The sequence below is a fragment of the Heterocephalus glaber genome, unplaced genomic scaffold (genome assembly GCF_053883595.1).
Source record: "Heterocephalus glaber isolate CG9 unplaced genomic scaffold, H.glaber_assembly_v1.0 deba00001504, whole genome shotgun sequence".
Classification (NCBI taxonomy): domain Eukaryota; kingdom Metazoa; phylum Chordata; class Mammalia; order Rodentia; family Bathyergidae; genus Heterocephalus; species Heterocephalus glaber.
Window position 1 is genome coordinate 15,248,274 of NW_028258324.1, and position 24,031 is coordinate 15,272,304.

At 49.9% G+C, this 24,031-nt stretch overlaps 1 protein-coding gene, 1 long non-coding RNA gene and 1 pseudogene across 2 annotated transcripts; 2 read left to right on the forward strand and 1 right to left on the reverse strand.

The window, feature by feature from the left end:
* The first annotated feature begins 1,449 nt into the window (after positions 1–1,449).
* Positions 1,450–2,473, forward strand: LOC101715827 (large ribosomal subunit protein uL29m-like; annotated as a pseudogene).
* Positions 2,474–12,084: 9,611 nt separating this feature from the next.
* Foxl2 (forkhead box L2) lies at positions 12,085–15,597 on the reverse strand. Its single transcript, XM_004834332.3, has one exon. The coding sequence runs from the start codon at positions 14,622–14,624 to the stop codon at positions 13,488–13,490; it is 1,137 nt and encodes a 378-aa protein (XP_004834389.1). The 5' UTR covers positions 14,625–15,597; the 3' UTR covers positions 12,085–13,487.
* Positions 15,598–16,034: 437 nt separating this feature from the next.
* LOC147825254 (uncharacterized) lies at positions 16,035–21,588 on the forward strand. The gene is made up of 2 exons (XR_015440828.1): positions 16,035–16,301; positions 17,837–21,588. It is a non-coding gene; the product is annotated as an uncharacterized LOC147825254 (long non-coding RNA).
* The last annotated feature ends 2,443 nt before the right edge of the window (positions 21,589–24,031 follow it).

The window sequence follows — 24,031 nt, forward strand, 5'->3', positions numbered from 1 at the left end:
TGTGTGTGTAAAGCAGCAAATGTACCTCTTATTTTAGAAACAAATATCATTTCTGACCCAACAATAGCCGGATCCCTGTGAATGAAGGGTTTGCATATTTTCCTGTTTAAATGGTTTTAGTATAAACAGCCTGAGCCCAGGCCTGATTGTCAGTAGTTCTGAGCAGTCCAACTGGAGGGCTGGAAATGATTCCCTGAGCCCTGAGAACCTGGACCCGGCTCAGTGCCAGGAATTGGGGTTGTATTTAACAGCAGCAATGGGGTCAGGAGTTGAGGGAGAGGGCAATTACAGTGATCCCCAAGACCATAGCTAATGCCAGAAACAGCAACTGCCACTGCAGAGGCAGGAGGAGAAAGCAGTAACTACCATGGATTGAAGATATCTTTATACAGGTACCAGGCTGAGTGAATAATTATTTATTTGAGTACTTACAAAAGCTTGATGTGACAGGCATTATTATTCTAACTTATTGAAGGTTTTCTGAGGTGGAGGAACTCTTTTTGAGGTCATAAGGTGTTTTTTTTTTTTTTTTTTTTTGTACTGGGGATAGAACTCAGGACCTTGCACTTACAAAGCAGGCTATGGAACCACTGAGTTAAATCCCTGGCCCTTGAGGTCACAAGTAATGGCAGGTTTGACTCCTAACTATTACAAGACACTGCACACAGAAACCCAGGTGACAAACACCATTTTGTGTGCCACTGTGTAGGACTTTGGTTTTGGAAGCCCTTGAGGGCAGTTTTTCAGATACATTACTGGGCCCTGCTTTCTGTCTTTTTTTTTTTTGGTACCAGGAATCGAACTCAGGACCTTTCTCTTGCAAGGCAGGTATGGTGCCTTGAGCTAAATCCCTGGCCCTGGTCCCTGCTTTCTAAGACGTTCCTCCCACCACCCTAGATCCACTGACCTCCAGCAAAGGAAGATGCAGGGCCTAGAAGGCTCTCTTCTAACTCAAGGGAACCCCAAAGTTTTTTTTTTTTACCAGTTTATTAATTTTATTAATGTATAGTTTTAGGGATAAGGGAAAGCTTCCTTTCCAGGGGCCTGATCATCTGGAACCCCAAGTTTTTAAGGGGTTCTTTATATCCTGAGTGTGCAACTATGACTTACCTTTTTTGGGTAGCAAAAGTTTCAACATTTGTTGACCAACTACTGATTATATATATATATATATATATATATTTAATTAATTAAATTAATTAATTAATTTTTTGGTACTGGGGATCAAACTAGGGTCCTTGCACTTGCGAGGCAGGTGATGGAACCACTGAGCTAAATCCCTGGCCCAACTGATCATATATTTAATGACTCAGAGAATGGGGCTGAGGAGAAATTCTTGGGCCTGAAACAACCAGAATTGGTACTGGTATATAAAATAATTATGGTTCATCCATGTGATGGATTATGAAGCAGTCACTGAAAATCAGTTTTCAAAGAATAAGGTATGGAAAAAGCTTTTAATGAAAAATAAGGACAAGCAAGTTATAAAAATGCAAATTCAACATTGTTGGTGGAAACAGGGTTTGCTTATCTGTGTGAAAAAATGGCTGCAGACAGTGTGGCTACTTTTTGTAGAAGAGTCTCAGCAGTCCTGAAGTCATTAGTCCTGGGTCATTAACTCCTAGGGCCCCTGCTAGCTCTGGGTTTTCTCTTTGTTTTTTTTTTTTTGGTACTGGGGATTGAATTCAGGACCTTGCACTTTTGAGGCAGGCGGCAGAACCACTGAGCTAAATCCTCGGCCCTTCTTAGTTTGTTTTCTGAGAATGGACCAAATGTCATATCCTTTCATCAGTGTAGATTACTTCATACCACATTGTCAAGAAAAGGACTGGGAGAAGTGTTTTTTTGGATGCGGGTGATCAAACTCAAACTAAGGACCTTGCGCTTTCAAGGCAGGCAGCAGAATCACTGAGCTAAATCCTCGGCCCTGGAAGAAGTTTTTGATGACACAAAGAACTGGGGGCAAAGAAAAGTGAAATCTGGAGCTGCATGGACCTGTTGGCAATTAAGGAGCAGAAGTAATGAAGATTCACATAAACTTTGGTACCTCTTCCTGAAAGAAACACGCTTCTAACTCCAGAACAGGAGGCCAAGTGGCAGAGTTTGCCAATGCCAAGTCCAGAACAGTTAGAAAATGTAGGTGGTTCCATGGATTCATTAGATAAAGTTGTCCAGGAAAGAGAAGATGTTTAAGGCTTCTCCAGACTAGTCAAGAAAGAGCTAGACCTGGTGCTTGGAGACGAGACATCTTTGGAAGAATCATGCAGTAGCTTATGCTTTGGTACCTAAGTAAAAGATATAACAAGAAACAGTTCTTTGCAGTGCCTTATGTGGATCATTTTGCCAGACTGAGAACTGAGAAACAAGCCCGAACTGAAGCAAGAAAGAAAAGTTTGGAGAAAAGGAAACAGAAAGCTCTGCAAGCAAAGTTTTCACATCTTGCTGAAGCCCAGAAGTTGAGTCTTGTCTGAAAGAAAAGTCTAAACTAATTTTTTTCTTGCATAGTAGTCTATGTACAAAATATATATATGTTAAATGGTTTATAAAGAAATTGCTTTCTTTTTTCTTTTTTGGTACCAGGGATCAAACTCAGGTCCTTGCACTTGCACAGCAGGCAGTGAAACCACTGAGCTAAATCCCTGGTCCAAGGAATTGTGTTTTTGATCAAATGACTTACCAGGTGTTCTAAGGGTGAACATGACATGTGAATTCTGAAGGAAGTCTTGCTTGTACCACATTTACCAAGTCAGATGTAAAGTTCAGACCAATTTCCCATCTTAAAAATTCTGACATCTGGGCCGGGGATGAAGCTCAGTGGTGTAGGGCCTGCCTGGCAAGAGTGAAGCCCTGAGTTTGATTCCTGGTACAAAAAAAAAAATCTGACAGCTATGCATGCTATAATATTACCTGCTGTCTTACAGTATGAAAGTGGTATTAACAGTCAAAGCAAAGGCAATAAGGTAGTTTTGGAATTCAGTCAATAAATAAAACTGCAAATTCTATGGAAATTATAGCTTCATAATTATGGGAATTGGACCTAAGGGCTTTTTTTTTTTGGTACCGGGGATTGAACCCGGGTCCTTGTGCTTGTGGGGCAGGCGGTGGAACCACTGAGCTAAATCTCCAGCCCTGGGCTTATTTTTTTACTAAAATATATAAATAAAAGACCATAGTTTCGCCGCCTGCTGCGCAAGAGCAAGGACCCGGGTTCGATCCCCGGTACCAAAAAAAAAAAAAAAAAGACCAGAGAAATATCACCAAAATATTGTGGTTATCTCATGGTTATCTCGTGAAATTACTATAATTTTTGTTTTCTTCGTGCATTTAGTGCTTTCCTCCCCGTTTTCTTTGAGTTATCTTTGTAAGTGGAGGAAAAAGTGAAAACGTGAAAAGTCCTCCTACTGGGCCGGGATTTAGCTCAGTGGTTCCACTGTCTCCCTCGCAAGTGCAAGGTTCCGAGTTTGATCCTGGGTACCAAAAAAAAAAAAAAAGTCCGCCTACACAGCACTGGGAGTGCACAGGTGTGATTATTGATGTTTACCCCAGGATGAATTTCAGCAGGTGGAACTGTCTCTGTCTCCATGCCTAAGACTTTCAAGAGCAGAGATGGAGGCCTTTTTTTTTTTTTTTTTTTTTTTTTTTACAAGAGCTCTGTCAGGGCAGACCCAGAGGGAGGCCCGGTGCGGTGCGGGTTCAGAGCAGGCCCCTTCCTGTCCTTGAGGCTCTTTATTTGTCGGGAAGACAAGTGCACTCACTGCAAAAATAGAGGCAACCAAAGAGCAAGTGCCAGAGCTACGGCCAAGTGGAGTTGGAAGTCGACGGGACAGGGAGGGCAGCCTCTTCCGTGGGCAGGCCGGGACCCACGAGTCCCAATCAAAGTTCTGGTGGCTGACAGTAAAGAGGCCCGGGCACAGCCTGCGGCTCTCCCGCGAGTCCCCAGAGGTCTCGACTGCTTGCTGGGAAGAGTCCCCTGGGCGCCGGCGGGTTGCGGCTTCCCTCCGCCCCACCCCCTCACCTCCCGAAGGCGGACTGATCAGGAATTCGGCCGAAGACGCAAGGTAGCCGGAGGACTGTGCTGAGCTCCCGCGCGTTTCGACTCCCCTAGTCTGAGCATCTGGAGTCTGCGGTGCTGGTGGGGAGGTAAAGTCGGAGATCGAGAAATGCTAGAGGGACTCAGCAGAGGTTGAAAGTGCGGCGGCCTCTCTGGGGATCCAGCAAGAGTAAGGTCACCTTGCTCGGCGCAATTCCTTCTTGTCCTGCGGCTTTTGGGTCGCGGAGGGAGGCGACGGTGATGTCGTTTGATGCCAGCAGAGGGCAGACTCGAGATTGTGAGGCTGCGAGGCGACCTCGCCAAACCTCGGGCTCCTTTCAGCGCCCAGACTCTGAGGGAAGGGAGCGGCCTTGGAGCTCGGATAGCAGCAACCTCGGTTGGCAGGAGCCGGGCGCCGCGAAATGTGGTTTATCTACAGCTCTAGGACAACCTCCCTCTGGGACAGCCAGGTTTCGGGAACGAAAGAGGGGCAAAGGGGACCAAATGCCCCTGAAGGGGAAGTAAAACGCAAAATCCAATGCACACAGGGATCATATTTGCAGCAATAGATTCCAAGAGTGCAGAAACCTTTTAAACGATGTTGGTAAGAGCTAGGAGAGCCCCCGCGGCCTTGGGAGGAAGTCAGAGGCTAGGAGCAGGTGGCTCCAAGCGGGGCGGGAGACTCGAAGCAAGCAGGGATCAGGCGGTCTGCACTGGGAGCGGAGGGATCGTGGGCTGGGGTCCTGGCCACTTTCTGGAGTTGAACTTGGCCAGCTCTACCTTTCGAGCAAGCACTGTGGTAAAATAAGCCTGTGGGTTCCCGGTCTTGTGGGAACAATAGGGATTCGAGATGGCAGGAACTCACTGAATTGAAGTTGCTCTGACTGGCGCGACAGAGGGCTCCTGGATTTGCGACCGGGATGAAGGGATCCTTTCTCCAGGTATTTGGCTGTTGTGCCTACCTTGGAGACCCAGGCCCACCAGGGTCTGGAATGCACTTGCGCCTGGGCGGCCGAGACCCTGGAACTGCCAGAAGCATTCCCGAAGTTCTCAGGCCATTTCTGAACTGCCCATTCTGGGCGCCAGGATCACCCAGCTGGGGAAGGATGCACAGCCAAAAACGAATTGAATCCCTGCCCATGGCGCGGTGGGTTTCCCAGGGAGCCTGGTGAAGGGCCGGAGGGCCTACCCACCTGGGGTCGCTCCGTGCACTAAACAGACCCTCCTTCTGGCATATCTGCCCAGCAGCATTGAACAGCTCCGACCCTGGAATCCTTGGCTCGCCTCGGTTTCGGTCTCTGGTAGACTGTGTGTAAAGGGCACCCATTAACTTGTTTTCCCCATCTGTAAAAATTGAAAGGAGAGTATTTCCCCAAGGGGTTGTGAGAATCATGTTTCAAAAACTGTGAAGACCTGTGTAAATGTGAGGCACAATTAAGACATAAGAACAGCCAGCTCTCTTTGTACCTGCACACTGGCCAGCAGGATAGATGTTAGAACGGTCTGTAAATGTGGGCATATACACATCGTGCATGTGCAAATGTGCGGGCCTGTCTCCATACAAAGGATAAATGCACACACAGCACGCATGACATGCACACAGACATAAGACAGTTTCCTGTAGTTGCGTGCATTCACACTTGGCCCACAAACATGGTGGTCTGTAACTGGAGGCAAAGCGTGTACTCTGTTCAGCAGACCTGTTTCTCCCACGATGGGTCAGTGGTTCCCGGGAAGTGGGGTCTAGGTGTCACTCTGGTTCGGAAAAGCCTGGATCCTGGTCTGTAGGTCAGCGCCTTGGTGTTGGCAGGCTCCTTTATCTCTCATCTTCTGGCGGTGGGCAGCTCCGGTTTCAGTGGGGACAGAGACCCCTGAGCCGGCTGTTGGGGGCCGGGGAGCAGGAGAATAAGGTGGTGGAGAGTGCTGCAGGCCCACACGGGTGCAGGGTCTCACTTCTAGAGTCAGTCACCCTTTGCCTCTCAATTACATCTTCTGAGAAAGATAAAGGCATGCCCCTGACCCATCTGGCTCAGCGAAGGTAGTCAGACCCTTTGTACCCCCACAAGCCCTCGTGAAGGAAGGCGACCCGGCCTGGGAGAATTCGTGCCTGCAGGGTCAGTTTGGGCTGCAGCGCTGGGCAGGGGCCCCAGGACACTAAAAGTGTGCATTAGCTGCGGCTCAGTGAGGCTGAGAGCTCCCTGCTTCTGACCAGCAGGTCGTCAGACTCCAGTCGTCCTCTTCCTTGGAAGGAAATCTGAGCCTCTGGGGCACTCCCTCACTCAGGTGCGTCTTCGGAATCAGAGAAGCTGCTGCCTGCAAAGGTGCCGCCACACCCGGCTCACTGTCATTTAAAAACCTGGGACACTAGTAACCTCTCCTCGGAGGTCGGACTATCACTTGGGAGGCTGAGGCAGGAGGATCGATTTGAGTTTGAGACCGACCTGGGCAACATAGCGAGACCCTATCTCAACAAAACAAAACAAACCAAAAACAAATCAAAACCAAACCACAGTGACAGTCCAGAGTCACAAAGGCTCTCCTGCCTTCCCTGAAGACCTCTACCCTTGAAAGAAAGAGGATGTGCAGGACATTTGAGGCCCAGCACTGGAGATGTCTCCATGGCTGCAGCCAGACATAGAAGTACAGCATGCTTTCAGATCCTGCTGCCAAAAGGTTGTGAATACCACAACCTCAACAAGGGCTGAACACAATTCCACTTCAAAGGGTCAGGTCGGGTGGGGAGCCACGGCCCCTCACAGGCCTGAATCTTTAAGCAGGAAGACGAAAGGCTCCTGGGAATGGGGTCCAAAGAATTTAGTAACAGAAGAGTTTCAGGAAAAAATGCAGATTTATGCCTTGTTTTGGCCTGGGGGTAGGGTCAAACCGTGGCTAGTGGCAGGGGTTCTGTGGCTCTGCAGGGCCAGCGGGTTGGAAACCTCCTTATACTGGATTGAAAGGGGCAAGTGCCACGGCTGGCCAGGCGGCTGTCCTCTCCGTCAGGATTCCGAAGGCCCTGACCCGGCCTTTATCTCTGCATGGTCAAGCAGTCCAGGGGGCTTCAGGAAAGAGGACAAAGGCCCGGGTGTCACTGAGGGCGGGGGCTTGGTTTCCTGACTCTCTGCTCACACTCAGAGCTTTTTAGCGGTCGCTGGGGGAGAGTTTAAAAAATATGTGTTGAATTTCCTTTTTTCTCTTCTAGAAACAAACAAAAAAAGCAAATGACATATTCCCCTTCCCTCCTCATCCATTGAGATTAAAGCTTCCTGGGATCCTGCTCAGGATTTTGTTTGCTTCCCTAGACAGTTTTATTTTTTACAAGGAGGAAAAGCCAGGAGCCAGTTTTGTTTATTCAGTTTGATATTATTATTAATTAGGAAGATCAGGCAGGCTGAAGTCCCACCTGGAGAATCAGACTTGGCCTCCCTGCCTAGCCTGAGGCTCCTATGCCACTGCCTGGCACTGGGCATCTCTGCCGGTGCTCAAGGGCTTCTCCACTTCCTCCCATCACCCTACCTTCCAGACCACCCTGTGTTAGACTGGCCAAGCCATTGCCCCAGTTTTGTTTAGAGCCGGCAAGAGGGGCCGTCCTCAGTTGCTGCTCACAGAGCCATGGAGGCACTCGATGGGATCTCCCCAGGAGGCTGGGCTGTTGCTGCCCCTGCTCCCCACCCGAGGGCGGCGCCTTTGCTGCTGTAGCTCAGCCCAACCCGCTTCCTGCGTTTGGCCCTCAAGTTTCCCATTTTTCCACAAAGGCTCAGGGGAACCTCGCCCACAGGTTGACCCCCACAACCTCCCCTGCAGGGTGGCTACCTTCTCCCTTTTTGAAAAGGAAAAGAAAAGTGCAAGTCCCGGTTCTCCAAGGGAGGTGCCTTATGGCCAGAGAGCCTGAGTTACATCTGTTACTGGCCTCAAGAGCCTGGATTAGTTTGCTGCTCAGGTCAGTTGGGGCTTTCTCAGAGAAAATCTCATACACCAGTGAAGACTGCTTTGGGAGAATCAAGAAGGTGAATGAAGGAGTCCCGGGGCCTTGACAGAGTGGGGCAAGGTGGATGTATTGGCCTGTGCCTGACCAGGGTAGGTGCTTAGTTATTTGGGCTCTTGGGGTGCACAGAGGTGGCCTGGCCATGGTGATCAGGTTAGGATGCCCAACCCTATAGATTTACTACTAAAGGCTTCTTTCCCTCCTTCCTTCCCTCCTTCCTTCCCTCCTTCCTTCCTTCCTTACTTCCTTCCTTGCTTCCTTCCTTCCCTCCCTCCCTCCCTCCTTTCCTTCCTTCCTTCCATTAACAAGGGATGGGAAACTGTTATTGAACATCTACAATAAACTTGGCACTTTGACATTAGAAAACTAAATTAAGAATACTGATATATATACACACATGTATAGAGTGTCTATCATTTTTTCTATTTTATAGCTGAGAAAACTGGAATCTGTATTTTGTTCAAGGTTATTTGGTTATTAAAGGGGGACATCTGGCTCCCTGCCATTCTTCCCAGCTCAAGAGGGCCCTATCTTTGCCTCATCCTGCACAGGCCACCTCCATCCAAATCTCAGAATAAGCTTGTCATAGTTCATCACCAAGCTGGAGCCTGTGCCACAAATAGCCTAATCAGCAGCATGGTCTGCCTGAAGCTCAGACCTAGACCTGTGCTCCCATCTTCAGATGGGCACACCTTTACTTACCGAGTGCCCAGCTAAGCAGACAGCAGGACTTGTGCTACCTGGAGAGCAGAGAACACAAGTGGGCTCAGCTGCTCTCAAGTCTCCCCTTGGGTTTTCTAAGATAGCTGGATAACAATCTATGGCTTTGGGTTCTCAAATATAATAATTTTTTTTGGTACCAGGGATCAAACTCAGGACCATTTGCTTTTGAGGCAGGCAGCGGCACTGCTGAGCTAAATCCCCAGACCCAATGTAATAAAATTTTGGGTCCTTGGGACTCACACTCTTTTTGTGCAGCCTGAATCCTCATTTCTCCAGAAAGTGGGAAGTTACTAAGCCTGCTTAGTTTTAATAATCCTTAACTTCAAGTTGTCCTTTAGGCAGAATAGTGGATGAAGGTTGCTCCTGCCAACTACATCCTCCTGGTCCCCGTCACAGGGATACAGGCTTCTAGTCATTGCTCTTCTTACAAGTCTCACAGGCTACTCTAAGGAAAAGAGGTTGTTCCCCCATAGGAGGCAGGACCAACAGGGTAGGGCCGTAGGGTTATGGTCACCACCAAGGTAGATAAACAAGGGGACCCTGCAGGGCTCTTGAGCTTGATCAAGCCACTTCCTAGCAGAATCTTTCCTGGGGAGAAGACTTCGGCCCAATGGTTCAGGTGCTCCAAGCCTTCATGAAGGGAAGAGCTCAGTACAGATAATTCCCTGGTCCATCCTCTGCTGCCAGGATGTGTAAAGCCTGGGTCAGCCCCCAGTTTTCACCTACCACCAGGGGGCTCCACCCAGCTCATGTCTTTGCCTTGGATTGCAGGAGACAGGGCAAAGGCTGGATGCACCTGACACCAGGTGAAACGTCCTGGGCTTCTTGCCCACCAAACCTGGGAGGTGGGGCAATGAACATTTTACTAATGCCAGGGTCTCTGACACCTTCTGGAATGGGGTGCAGGGCATCCTGGGAACTCCCTAGTTTCTCTTCCCACTGTCCTTTGGGCATGGACTGCATTGGCAAAGACGTTTCCCTAGCCTCCTTGAGAACAAGACATCTTGTCCCCAACCCATTTCTTTTGAGCAGTTGTGGGGGAGCTTCTTAAGAACTTATATGTAAACATAAGAAGAGGGCTCATTCTGTCTGGTGATTGTGAGGATGTCTACATCTACCCTCATACACACCATTCAATACCATCTGTAACAACTCATTACCCAGGATTTTCAGAAACTGCCAGAGTATATGCATCAAACTCTATTTATATTGTATTTACAGTATATACTGGTAAACATATCTACATGCATCCACAAGGCCACTGGCCATCTAGATTAGACTGAATCACTACACATCAGGAACTCTATTAAGCACTTTTGCTGTTTCTCAGGAAATTCCCTAAATCAGATTCTCTAACAGAAACTCAAAGTGCAAAGAAGGAAAGAAAGCAAATGAGTGATTAAGAAAACCTGCCATTGCTCCAAATTTTTAGCACTTCGGGAAAATGACCAAACTTAGAGCTTTGGAGAGAGCCCTAGGGCTGGAATTAGACAGATGTCTTCCTGCGGCATCTGTGAGGAAGTGGATATGATTCAGGTCTCTGTTCTCTCACCTCCTCCAATCCCTGTGTAAACCAAGGAAGCCTCGACTGGTTCCTTTATTTCATTCTCCCTTATGGTAAGGCTTCCCAGCCTTGGGTTCCTCTTGCCTTTCACCTCACAGGAGCAGAGAGAGGCTCTGTTCTTCAATGCTGGCCCACCCAACTTCCTCACCTTGCTGGCGTGGGCTGCTACCTGCTCACCAAGACCTCTGCCTGGGAGGTTGCCCTCCCCTGCTTTTCCTGCTCTGGATAGCAGTTAGAGGGGTGCTGACAGCTAGCCTCAGAACCAGGAGCCTCTGCCGCCAGATGAAGTAAAGTCTATATATTCTCTGTTATTGTTCAGCAAGACAGAAGAAATACTCTGAACGTAACTGCATGTATCATGAGGAGGTATGAATGCAACACATACTGTGGTTCCAGTTAGTACTTCCTAAATGTTAGCCATATGGTTATTACAATGCCCAAAATATATGTCCTCTCTGTAGGGGAATGACACATACACACACATCTCTCCCACCCTGTTACCAGTACACAACTGACACTGTACACACACAGCGGTTGATACACATTACATCACAGAAAGCATGAATAGACAAGGGCACAGGAGCACACTGTCTTTTCTGAAACCCCCCTTAGTCAGTAGACAGTGGAGCACTGGGCCGCCAGAAGTACCCAGACACCAGGGCTGAGCAGCCTCTTGGGCTTGCTGCTGGCTTCGTCTCTTTCTTCAGTCTGCTCACCCTATTTCTGGCAGGCTCCAGTCCTAATCTCAGTGTTAGTCCCTAAGAGCCCACATGGCTTCCTCTGCCACTCAGTACCCTCTTCCAGGGAAAGAGAAGAGAGGGCATACCAAGTCAGAGCCACTTCCCCTTGGACCCAGTTACTACTCTGACATTCCGGAGGCTTGATCCCCAGTCCGATAAAGTGAGTGGCCCACAGTTTATTACCTGTTCCTAGCCCACCAGCTGACCTGGACCTGCTACTATTGTTTTCAGGGCTGGGAGGTGGGGGATATATGGCTAGATATGGGTCTAGCCCCAGCTGCGACCCAGCCTCCCAGCCTTGGGAAGCCTCTTGTAGTGAGTGCTGATTATCTGTTGTCCCTATTGAAGGCCAACTACCCCTAATTGGCCCGGGAGATTCAGACTGCAAATGGGTCAAATACCTGTCTGTGGGTGCAGAAGTCTGAATCTTAATTCGTTATTCGAAGATCTCAGTAACAGAAGAGAAAGAAAAGAGAATCAATTTCTATAGCCACGCAGCCTATTCCACTCTTTCTGAAAGCCCCTAATCTCTTACTCATATCGCAAAGAAAATGAATTCTGATTATTAAAAATAATAAAGCAATCAGTCACTCATTACATTTGTAAAGAGGTTTGCAGGTGACAGTACATTCCAGAATTTTATGTAACAAGGACAAACTCTTCAGGCTACTTGACAAAAAAAAAATAAGAGGACAATAATGTAAGCACAGCCCATACACGTAGTATAATTTTCTAAGAGGCAAAAGTATAAACTTGCATGGGTGCAAGAATAGAACAAATCCTGTACAGTAGCGCCTTGGGAACAAAGTGGAGAGACAAAGTCTCTCTGCCGATGTTAACCAGCCAAAATAGAGGAGCGATGACACAGAAAACAAACAATATCCAGGAAAACAAAGCAGCAGCAACAGTCAAAAATGCCACTGGCGTGGTTGCCCTCCACCCTTGTTTAGTTCACTTTGAAAAAGGTCAACATTTTTGTTGAAAAGTTCTCTGTTTGCACTAGCTGCTGAACTAGGGCGCAAATAAAATAATATATAATTCCGTGTTAAAAGAAAAAAACCAAAAAATTTATTGGGGAATTGACAATGCATGCGCGGGCGAGCGCGCGCGTGCACACACACACACACACACACACACACACACAAATATAACAAAAGTGCTCTAGTTCTTGCTAAAAAATTTGGTCCCCCAAACGACACACTACACAACCAGGTCTAGGTTTTCAGGTCAGCCAGCTTGGGGGCCACAAGCCCGCCTGGGCCGTCTGAGGCCCTGCCGAGTTTCACATTTCTCCTTCCCAAGGTGGGAGAAGCAAGACGTTTGAAAAACAAAAATTAGAGAGGGGAGAGTGGTTCCTGCAGCACATGCCAGGATCAGCGGATCTCTGGCATCGGGGGTTATACCCGAAGATCTGGGAAAATTTGTTTTTTAGTTTTATTTTTTTTCAGATAGGAAGAGAGGAAAACTCCCTAGATTCATAGACAAAATCATCTTTTACCGGTTATTTTTTCCTACCTCTATGAACGAAGCTTTTTGAAGGCCCGACGGGAATTCTACTGCAAATCTCCCCGAAGAAAAGATGAGGAACACCAAAGTTTTTAATTTTGATGTTTGGTTTTAGCAAAATCCCAGGCCATAATACTTCGCCAGTTTTCCCGGTGAATATTTTTTTTCTTAAAAAAAATAGTTTTTACTTTCATCTAAAAAAAGCCCCACCGATCTTTCTAGCAAGATATTAGCCAGTCGCCCGAGTCTGGAGGTACCGCTGCCGACAGGATGGAGAGCAGAGGAGATGCGGACGCCTTCGGAGCGGGGCTGGAGCGGGGCTGTGGTGTGAACCTGAAAGCAGGCCCCGGAGCGGCTGCCCTGGATCCCCGCTTGGGCCCAACCCCTGCCCCGCCCAGTGGGCCCCAAGGCGAGCAGCTTCTGAGCAACTCCACGAGGGCTCGAAGAGCGATCTGACAAGTTCGTCCCTTTCTCCGGCGGCAAAGCGCGGGTCCTGTTACCAGTCCAGCCCAGGCATGGGGGGAAAGCCCAGCGGGAGCCACAGACCTGTAAGGGAAGGCCAGGAGGTCCGTGCCGCCGAGGCGCGGCTTCCTCTCGCCCCGGGGCGTTTTCTCCGAGGCGAATTTTGGCCGGGGTGTCCAGGCGCTGGGGCTCCGGGAGGAGGTGAGGCCTGCAGAACGCGCGCGGAGAGGCGGCCTCAGGCCATGGGAAAGCGAGAGCACAGAGGGAAGGAAGGCGAGCAGAGGAGGAGAAGCAGAGGGGACTAAGAGGAGCGGGTGGAGTGAGGGAAGCAGGGAGGCACAGAAGGGTCCTGGGCGCTGGCTCAAGAGGCATCCTTGGAGGGTGCGCCATTTGGTTGCCGCTGTGGCTCCGGCTGCGACCCGGGCTGGCGACTTGCGTCCCGGCATCCTCGCATCCGTCCGCGCAGGCAGGCAGTGGATCTCAGATATCGAGGCGCGAGTGCAGCGCGCTGGTCTTGCTGTCGTGGTCCCAGTAAGAGCAATGCATCATGGCGAGCTCGGGCTGTCGGGCGCAGGCGAACTGCAGGCCGGGTGCACTCGTGGGCGCAGGCGCTGGGGGTGCGGCGGTGGCCGGGCTGGCCGGGCTAAGCTGGCCGGGAGGCGGCGCGGCGGCCCCGTGGTGCGGAGGCGCTGGCGGGGGTGCGGAGGCCGCGTGCAGATGGTGCGCGTGCGGGTGTGGATGCGGGTGCGGGTGCGGGTGCGGCGGCGGCGGCGGGGGTCCGGCCGGCGGGCCTCCCAGGCCGTTGTACGAGTTCACTACGGCGGGGGGCAGCGCCATGCCCTGCACGCGCGAGTATGGCCCATACGAGGCAGCCGGGCCCGCCAGCCCCTTGACGACAGCGGCTGCACCCGGGCTACCGGGTCCCGCGGCCGCGGCTGCCGCCGCTGCAGCCGCCGCGGCCGCCGCCATCTGGCAGGAGGCATAGGGCATGGGCGAGGGCGGCTGCGGCAGCGGCCACGAGTTGTTAAGGAAACCGGACTGCAGGTACTTGGGGGGCGCCAGGTAGCCGTAGCCGTCGGCCCCTGCACCCGCTACACCGCAGCCGCCCGCCGCGCCCCCGGCCCCGAAGAGCCCCTTGCCGGGCTGGAAGTGCGCGGGCGGCGGGCGGAAGGGACGCTTCATGCGGCGGCGGCGCCGGTAGTTGCCCTTCTCGAACATGTCCTCGCAGGCCGGGTCCAGCGTCCAGTAGTTGCCCTTGCGCTCGCCGCCGCCCTCGCGCGGCACCTTGATGAAGCACTCATTGAGGCTGAGGTTGTGTCGGATGCTATTCTGCCAGCCCTTCTTGTTCTTCTCATAGAACGGGAACTTGGCGATGATATACTGGTAGATGCCAGACAGCGTGAGCCTCTTCTCGGCGCTCTCGCGGATCGCCATGGCGATGAGCGCCACGTACGAGTACGGGGGCTTTTGCGCTGGGTCAGGCTTCTCCGAGGCTGTCCCTCCGCCGCCCTTGCCCGGACTTGGCGGTGGCGCCTCGGGCTCCTTGACTGCGCGGCCAGTGTCCGGGGCCAGCAGGGCCCCTGCGGCGTCCTCGGGCTCGGGGTAGCTGGCCATCATGACAAAGGAGCCGCGCCTCGGCTCGGCCACCCCGCTGTCCTCGCTGGACGCTGGCTCCGCGGAGTCGGGGCGCACAAGTCCTCCCGCGGCCGAATCTCAAACTTCTGGAGACTGCGGATGCTGCTCGCTGGAGGCCTCTGGCTGCTCGCGCTCTTCTTTCTCTTTCCCTGGGGAGCGGCTGGCGGGAGTGGAACTCAGCCTCTGGCCATGGGGAGTCTGCCCAAAGGAGAGGGGCTTCGGCCCCGCCGCCCCTCCCTGCCGGGCCAGTCCCCGCCTCGGTGGGTTTTCTTTTCTGCGCTTCCCCTCCCCCACCCCCGGTTTCCCGAGCCACGACCCGCGTCTCTGGCGGAGCTGCCTCCTGGAGTCCCTAGTGCGCCAGGAGCCTCGCTGTGTTCTGATTCGTATGGGCTCCGCCGAGTTCCGCTTGCGTCAGGCACCTTCGCCCCTATAGCGGGGCAGCCAGCCGCGCACGGGCGAGTTCATCTCCAAGTCACTTTTTGTAAACGCCCCGCACAGCCCGGACCGGTCTGCCCCCGCTCGGCGAGCCTCGGGGGCCCAGCAGACAGCCAGGCTCACGCTCTCACGAGCCCTTGGAATCTGCCGGTGCTTGCTCTGCGGACTGGGCCTGGAGATGCCGAGGGCCCCGGAGGGGGCCGCCTATGCCGGCCCAGTGCCCGGGAGCTCGGGCCCTAGTGAGGAGAGGCCCTTTAAACCTCCTCACAGCTTTCAGGTGAAAGAAAACGACTCTTTTGCTCTGACCTTTGCTGAGGTCCTGGGGGTAAACTTCTAGCTTGGGGCCGGGGGAGGGGCAAGACGCCCAGGGGCCTTGCTAGGGTGATGTGGGGAAAGCTACGCTGCGCTGCTGGGGGGGGGGGGGAAACTAGCCCAGAAACGCGTGTCATTAGAGAAAGAAATTTCAGCCTGCCTGTCCCGCTCTCAGGGTGACTGGGCCAGAAGGGCCCCAGGAGAGAATCGCTAGGAAGAGGCACCCAGGGCTGCCCACCTAAATCTCTTCTGAACCAGAGCCCTCGTCGAAATCCGCGTAATAGCCTTCCCGGGTGTGTGTGTGCATTAATAATACCAAGTAGACGCCTCTCTGCTACAGCACTGGCACCGACGTAGATGGGGATATTATTGGGCTTTGGGGATTCTGTACGTGTGCGCCCAGGTGTCACGTATGGAAGACATGGGGAGGAGCTGTCCTTGAGATGCGGGAGCTACCAGCTTTCCAGGTGCAAGTGCGTTGGTCAGAAACTCAGGTATGCACATATACAAACTGTGAGATTTGTATTTATGAGATATAACACATTTATACTTGTAGGTATATATGTGTATCAGATATCAGGTAAGTGTGGTTTCATGGCTATGGCATTGTCTCTTTCCTTCTTTCTCTTTCCTTCCTCCCTTTCATTCTATCTTTCATAGATGTATATAATTAATGTATATATATATATAAAATGTATATAATTCTGTTGTAGAATTGGAAGAAAAAACAACAGGCCGAGGGAAGCACTTGTTCAAATCTCTCTCCTGATGAGGGATTTTTTCTAATCTTTCTCCAAAGGTGCAGGAGTGAGTTCTTATCTACCTTCAGCAGAAGTCTGATTGGGACCTGATTACGTCAGCATATTGTGGAGGGAGATTGTCCAAAGAGATCTGTGCTGGCATCAAAGTCAGGTGTGCCTTCTAACAATATTCTTTTTCACTTAGCCTTAATAAGAAGTTTGCAATCATAAAGTGTGGGAGAGATGGCTGGTGTTTTGAATCCTCAAGCCCCAAACTTGTAGGTGCTGAGGAGGGGGCCAGGATGCTTTGTGGAGGAAGGTGGCCTGAATGCATGTCATGCAGATGTACCTTAGTGATTGGCATGTCTGGAGTGGCTAGCTCAATGCCTGTCATTACTCTTCCTCCCAGGCTGCCCAGTCTGAGAGTTCTCTGGAAGCCTGAAGAGCCCCCAGTGGCCTGTGGCTCCACTATCCATAGGGCACTGACATTTGCTGTCTGCTCCCTTCTCTGAATGTGCCTCTGATCCACATTCCAAGATGAAAGGAAGGGATGACAGGGTGCTGGGGTGCTCTGGAATTCAGTGTCTTGAAGATGATTCCAGTGAGGTCAGCAGGGCAACCCTGGCCTGACCACCAGGGTGAGAGGGAGCTAGGCTCTTCTGAACTCTCTTCACTAGGTACCGGCCTCCACCCATTATTGAAAACATCCCAAGGTAGCCCCCCACCCCCAGCATCCATGGGGAAGGAGCAGCACTCTCCAAAATCCCTGTGGTGGCTTTCTGAGCAGGAGTGCAGGTGTTTTTCTTCTTCCCCTCTCCGTCTGTTTGAGCAGTGAGTCAGGTTTAGGGCTGTTGCAGATTGGCTTCTCAGGCCTGGGGGGGGGCACACATGACATAGCTGGGTCTGGCCCCATCCTGGTGGGGGGCTGCTGTCTCCCCCCCTTTTTCTGGCCACCCAGACTGGCTCTCTATCTCTTCTCCCCTCCTCCCTGGCATTTCCGCTGCTCAGCTCCACAGCAGCCAGGTGTAACAGCATTGTTGTGTGTGTCATCACTTCCCTGAATTCCACACTCAGCTCCCTTTTCAGTCTTTAAGGAGTTTGTGTGCGTGCAGAGGGGGTGGGGATAAAGGAAAGAATCCCTCTAAAGGATTTGCTGAGTGGCAAAAAGAGGAGTCCTGATCTACCAGGTATTGATTTCTGGCTGTTATTTCTAGGAACAAACCCCTAACTCCAATGGACATGGGGTGCCTCCAGCCGCCCACACTAGGAGGGGCTGGAATTAGTCTGTCTCCACAAATTGCGAGTCCACGTGGCAGTAGGGCACTGGAAGGCTGGGAAAACAGGTGACTGCCCCCATGACTGCCTCTAGGACTGCTCCATCCTCTGGGGAAGAAGCAATGGGCTTGGGACTGGAGGAGACTTAGGGGGAGGACAGAGTCTTGTCCGTGCTTCGGTTTAGCCTGAGGAGAGTGAGGCTGGTGCTCCCGGATGCGCGTCTGCTTTGGTTTACTTCTCAACTCCTGTAAGCAGGCTGGGCAGATCCTGCTTCTTGGAGAGATCAGGATCCTGTCTGGCAGCGCACTTGGGCCTAGGACCACTATTTCTCTGTAGCATTGCGGTGACACAGGGCCCAGGGTGACCCCACCTCCAGAGAACAGGGTCCTGAGCCTAGCGGAGCTCATGGCCTCTGCTGTCCTGGCCTTCCAGGGACTCTCAGATACATCTCTGGAGCCAACTGCACCTCCTGCCTGTCGCCTGTGCATGCCATGCCAGGGACCCGCGGAAGAGCTGCCGAGCCTCCCCGAAGACTGGCCCCGTGCGGCGCCGGAGGCACGGACAGCCGGCGCCAGCAGTTCACTCGGCCCAGATGAAGCGAGCAGTTTCCGTGGGGGAATCCCGCAGTAGCAGCAGAAGGCGGCCGGTTCGTGATGCCGAGAGACCGGCAGAGTCTTCCCGACATCGCTCCGCTCATCCTGCGCCACTGCTGCCACCGAGCCAGGTCCTGCAGTCCCCATTCTTGGAGGGGAGGTCGCTGCTGAAACACTCCTTAGCTTCCTGCCCTTTCACAAGGTGAGGTCTGCAGCCCGGTGCTTGTGGGTCAGTCGGTCTGAAAAGGACCAAGTGTGCTTGTTAGTACTTCCTCCACATTTCAGCTGTGGAACTTACAGTCTTCACACCCTCTGGTCCCTACACCTTGTGGGCACTGAGTCTGCGCAGGTCACATTCCTCTGTTCAGTTCTCTCTTCTACTCTCTCAGCCAACTGGAAATCAGTCCTCTCCAGGTCTCCCACTACACTTCACACTCACCTGTTACATGTGGTAGTTCAGATCCTGAACATTTTGGTGGAAGACATGCCAAATTGGACTCCGGGCCTCTTCGAACACTGGTAAGCCCGCCCATCTTGTGCTGCAGAGTAATATCTTGGCTCCTTGTCTGCAAGTCTGACTCCCCCTCCATGTTCTCCATGGTAGGGTTGTTCAGTTTCTTCTTGAAGCTCAGGTACAGAGTGAGCACCCAATGGCTTTAACACACATACAGGCCATGCACACTGGCTTCCTCTTTTTTTTTTTGCAGCTCTGGTGAAGGCTCAGACTGGCAGGCTGCATCCATTGGGGATCGCGCGCGCGCACACACACACACACACACACACAGTGCCAGGCCTGAGGCCAGGGTGTGTTAGACTGATTGGGATTAGCAGAGTCATTTTCCCAAATATTTGTTTGGTAGAGAGAGTAAGTGGAGTGGAAGAGAGAAGGAGAGATTAAGAGAATGGAGAAACTACTCCCTGCAGTGCTCTGTGGAGAAACTCAGAGAGCTGTTTCCAGCTGATAGGTGTCTTTTTTTTTTTTTTGGTACTGGGGATCGAACTGGGGACCTTGTGCTTGCGAGGCAGGCAGTGGAACCACTGAGCTAAATCCCTGGCCCCTGATAGGTGTTTTGTTGAGCCTCTACCCCTTTCTGTATTGGGTTGGGCTAGGAGGCAGCACACCAGAGCTCTGGGTTTCTTCTTGAGTTTATTTTATTTTATTTTATTTGAGATAGGATTTTGCTATGTTGCCCAGGCCAGTCTTGCAGCTGTGGGCTTGAGTAATCCTGTCTCAGAGTCTGGGTTAGCTGGGACACAGGCACCTGCCACTGTGCCAGGCTTTGGTTCCTTCTTACCGCACTGATGTGATGTTGGGTTACAAGTTCAGCAGTGTCTTTTTGCTCCAGGAGTGTATGCCCCACCTCTATCAGGGCACTAGGTCTTTCTCCCAGTTGAGGCTAGCTCAGGAAGAAAGGACAGAGGGGGCTTGAGGACTTCTTCCCTCCAAAGACCTCTGGGATGCTCCAGGAGAGAGAATTCCTAGAGGGGCATCCTTTGATATCTCCTATAATTTCCATGGCCCAAAGTCATTTTGTTCAGTCTTGAACAGGGAGTGCCTTGATATTAGATTCCAAACTTTGCTGTGGAACATGATGCATTTTAAGAAATATGACAAAATTCCCCCCCAATACAAACATATTCCTTGTACTATGCATTGCGTACCAGTTTGGGGTTGATTGATGTCATGGCTACTATTTAAGAGTTCAACATTGCACCTCAAGAGTTTTGGCATCTGTACACAGTGCATGGACATGATGGTGAAGGCTCAAGGCATGGCACATTGCCTTGCATGTGAAGAGCTTGTGGTGGAGTGCCTCCCAACTGGAGGAGAGGAGGCCATGGACAGGGAGATAGACAGGGTGAAAGGATTTAAAAAATAATACTGCTTAGGAGTGGATATTTTAAGGTAACTAACTACTGTACCTTGTCTATCCTTAATCCTAATCTTGAATAACTACAGGTTCATGCAATATACATATCTACTTCACAGGAAGAGGAGCAGTCTGTTAGGAAAAGCATATTATTTTTTAAATTTTATTTTATTTTTTATTCTTAAATTCTTTTATTGGTACGTTTTAGGTATACAGTACATTTACATTTATCATCGGGTGCTTGTACCTGTACATGATGTATCTTGGTTCTTATTTTTTCCCCATTCCCTGTGCACTCTTCACCCCCTCCACTGTTCTCTATCTACATAGATTTCATTTCCATTTTTTTTTCTTTTCTCATAATTTTTCCTTCCCTTTTTCCCTTTCCCCTTCCCCTCCTTTCACCCCTACCTCTTTATACCTTTTTTCCTATTTCAAATTATCAATTATTCATTTTAATCATTTTAACCCTTATTTACATTTTCAGTTTCTCACACCAGAGAAACTATTCGGAATTTACACATGTGTGTCCTATTTATTTCACTTAAGAGTATGGCCTCAATGTGCATCCATTTAGCTATAAATGACTCTAGTTTCTCATTCTTTATGCCTGAATAGTACTCCATTTTATAAAAAAACTGGAAAAGCATATTCTTAGGGGAAGATTTGATGACACATGATGCATTTTAAAAAGTTGCCTTATTGCCTTTCTCCACGTCTAGACTGTAGGCCTTGATGGGCAGAGACTGTGCCCCATGTCTCATTGCTTCCCACAGGGGGTCTTCTACAGCTTCTAGTAGAGCTAGAAGGTGGTTCTGATCCACAGGGAGAATTGGGAAATGCCGATTGTAAAAGAGCTAAAATTTCTGAGAAAGAGACTGCAGGTATGAAAGAGTGGCTGAGCCACTGAGGTTCAGCTCAGGTGCTGGGAGTCCTCTGTCATTTGGAGCTACCTGCTCTTTGCAGCTGCACAGCCATCCTGCTAAATCTTAGGCAGGGACAAGGAAAACTCTGGTTCTCTGACCATGGAAAGGACTTGTCTGAAGCAAAGTAGACAATAGAAACAGAGAGCCTGCTGCCTAGAGCCTCGATGCCCTAACAGTCTCACGGCGGGACACAGGAGAGCCCTTCCCCTTAGTGCTCATCCCTGGCCCAAGTTTCTCACCCCAAAGTGGGCACTGTCAAAAGGGCTTCCATGCAGGAGGGCAGCCTTAGAGGCCGAGCTGTAAGAAGTTCAAAGGAAGGGAGAGAGAAGGTCTGTGTCTTGTGTTTTGTATTACTGGCCTTCTTAATGAGATTTCACGCACACCAAGAAAGTGTGCATGTGGGTAACTTACAGGCAGTAAGTACTACACTTCTCAAGGGTACAGATTGATATATTTTTACATGTAATGCACTATGTAACCATGACCTGGATCAAGATACAGAATAGTTTTGACAGCTCAAGAGGTTCCCTAATATGTTTTGCAGTCAGTGCTTGTCCCTCAGAAGTAAATTGTATTCTGATTTCTATCATCCATTAAGTTTGTTTTAAGCTTTATATAAATGTGACATACAGTGTCTTTTCTTTGTGTCTCATTTCTTCTGCATACTGATCTTACTGTCAGATATTTCGTTTTATTGCTTTGTAATATTACATAATTTGTTTACCTACCCATCTATTGATGGGCATTTGCTTCCAGTTTGGAAATATCATAAATAAAGTAGCTGTTAACATTTTTGTACATGTCTTTTTGTGAAAGGTATCCCCACCTAAAGATTGAATCCAGGGTCCCACACATCCCATTTTGTACTTTACTGCTGATCCACACCCCCTCCACAGCCCTTCCTGTTTTTATTATTTTAAATTTTGAAATAGGTCCTTGCTAAATTGCCCAGGATGGCCTCAAACTTGCAATTCTCCTGCTTGCCACTGATACTATTCCCATTTTACAGATGAGGAAACTGCAGCTCAGAGAAATTGAGTAACTTGCCAGAAGTTCCCAGTTAATCAGTGGCAGCATGACTTCCTAGTTTCACCTCTGTTTGTCCCTCCCAAATCAGGAAGTCTGTCCTTCCTTCTTTCCTTCCTTCCTTCCTTCCTTCCTTCCTTCCTTCCTTCCTTCCTTCCTTCTTTCCTTCCTTCTTTCCGACCAAATCTAGCTGTAAGTTACGAGACCCACTAGTCCTCTCCATATACCTTCTCACACTCGGGCTTGCGATGCACACACACATGTACATGCAAAGAATCTCTCTCCTACAGCTGCACACACTCACTGGGAACACATGAGTGAACTCAAACTCAGTGAAACCTTCACAGCTTACCAAACTCTGGGCTCAGCAATCTGATGGTGTCATTCTCAAGGAATTTTCAGGAGAAGATTGGTCAAGGGAACCATGTGTTTCTGGACAACACAACAGAGAAGTCTCTTCTCTGGGAAGAGATGGGCACTTAGTCCTCCTCCCAGCACTCTGAAACATGCCCATGGTTGGCTTCAAGGGCACAGCCTGAGGCATCTTTTTGCACCTTTGTCCAAAGATGTGCATTTTGTCCCAGAAGGAGATGATGGTCTGGAGATGTTGCACCTTGTCCTGAACAGTGGTAAGTGGGGAGAATGTGTGTGGTCTGAGCAGGGAGTGGGTAGGAAGACTGGGGAGCTGCACTTCCAGACAGAGTACCTGCCTGTGTTCTGCAGGGAATGGTCACTGTGGGGACAGAGAGGGCCAACAGTCTTCTCAGGACCCCTTGGCACCAAGTTTCCGAATCTTCAGGATCCTGGTGTGATGGGGAAGAGTGTGCTACCCTGTGGGTAGAGGTCACATGTGGGCTTTACACTTCCTGCAGCAAACCTCTCCAAGGCCCCTTGATAGACTAATTGAGGCCTAGCTGGGCTCTGGGTTTGTAATTGGGGGTAATTACTGACAGGCTGCAGTGGTGGTACAAGCAGGCTTTTGTTGGGGGAAGCAAAAGTCAAAATTTTGGGGCCTTGCGAGGGGCCAGTTCAAAATCCTGGTGTGCCCTGTTCCAGGTGCCTCTTGACTCTGACTGTTTGCTTGGAGGTGGCACTTCGGAGGACTGGGGAGTGGCAGCATGTCTGAATAGGAAGGGACCCCTCATATGGGTAATGGGAGCTCTAAGCCACAGAGGAGCCAATGTGGACCAAAACGGAGGTCCTCATGCTTGAAACTGTTATTTGTGTACAACACTGCCAGGCTGGGAGCCCATGAGGAGCAGATAACACAGCCCTGTGCTTCATTTCCCATTGTCATCATTCTTACTGGCAATTGGAGAGCCTTGCCTTACTTCAGAGGTTTAAAATTTTATCTTTTTTTTTTTTTTAATAGGCCATATATTCACATAGATCGAAATTTAAAAGAAAATGGAAGGTCTCTAGTGAAAAATTTCCTTTCCTCTCTGGTCCCAAGTTTCTCTGCTCACAGACAGCCAGCGACCCTGGGTTTCATGTATATCATTCCTGAAATATTTTATGCACATCAAGCTCACACACTTTCTCCCTCATACCCTCACTTTTTGCACGATATCTTATCACCTAATGCCCAGGGTTCTGTACCTTAGAAATCTTTCCATATCCCTGCATTTCATTCTTAGAGCTGCTTGATATTTAGAATATTTCCAATTCTTTGCTTTTATAAGCAATTCCATAATGTATAGTCTTGTACAACTAATTTTGTAGGTATGTGCATGACTTTGATGTGTGATGCCCATTTATCCTCCTCCTAGATCGAACCAGTACACACTTCTACCAATAGTTAGTGGGATTTCTGTTTCATCACAGGCTCACAAACATACATCTTTTTTTTTTTTTTAAAGAAATTTATATTACAGGGCTGGGGATATAGCCCAATATATATATAGCCCAATATAGTTCAATTCCTGGTACCACAAAAAATAGAATGAAAGAAAACAATTCTCATAGGTATAGTTGGGGATCATTCTGTACCATTCTTTGGTCCCTTTTTGTCCCTTTCTCCTGAGGTGATTGCCATGGCAAATTGGTGTTTACTCTTCCTATACCTATTCTTACATTTGGACTACATGTACATCTAGGCAAAGCTTAGTATAGTTTAGGTTTCATAACTTTATATATATGGTATCCTGTTGTTACAGAAAGACACGTGGTTGCTTTTTCATTCAGCCCTATGTTTGTTAAAAGTTCCTGGTT

Bases quoted from the DNA above. Each gene is read 5' to 3' on its own strand.
- Foxl2 (XM_004834332.3), bottom strand. From the start codon at position 14,624: ATGATGGCCAGCTACCCCGAGCCCGAGGACGCCGCAGGGGCCCTGCTG.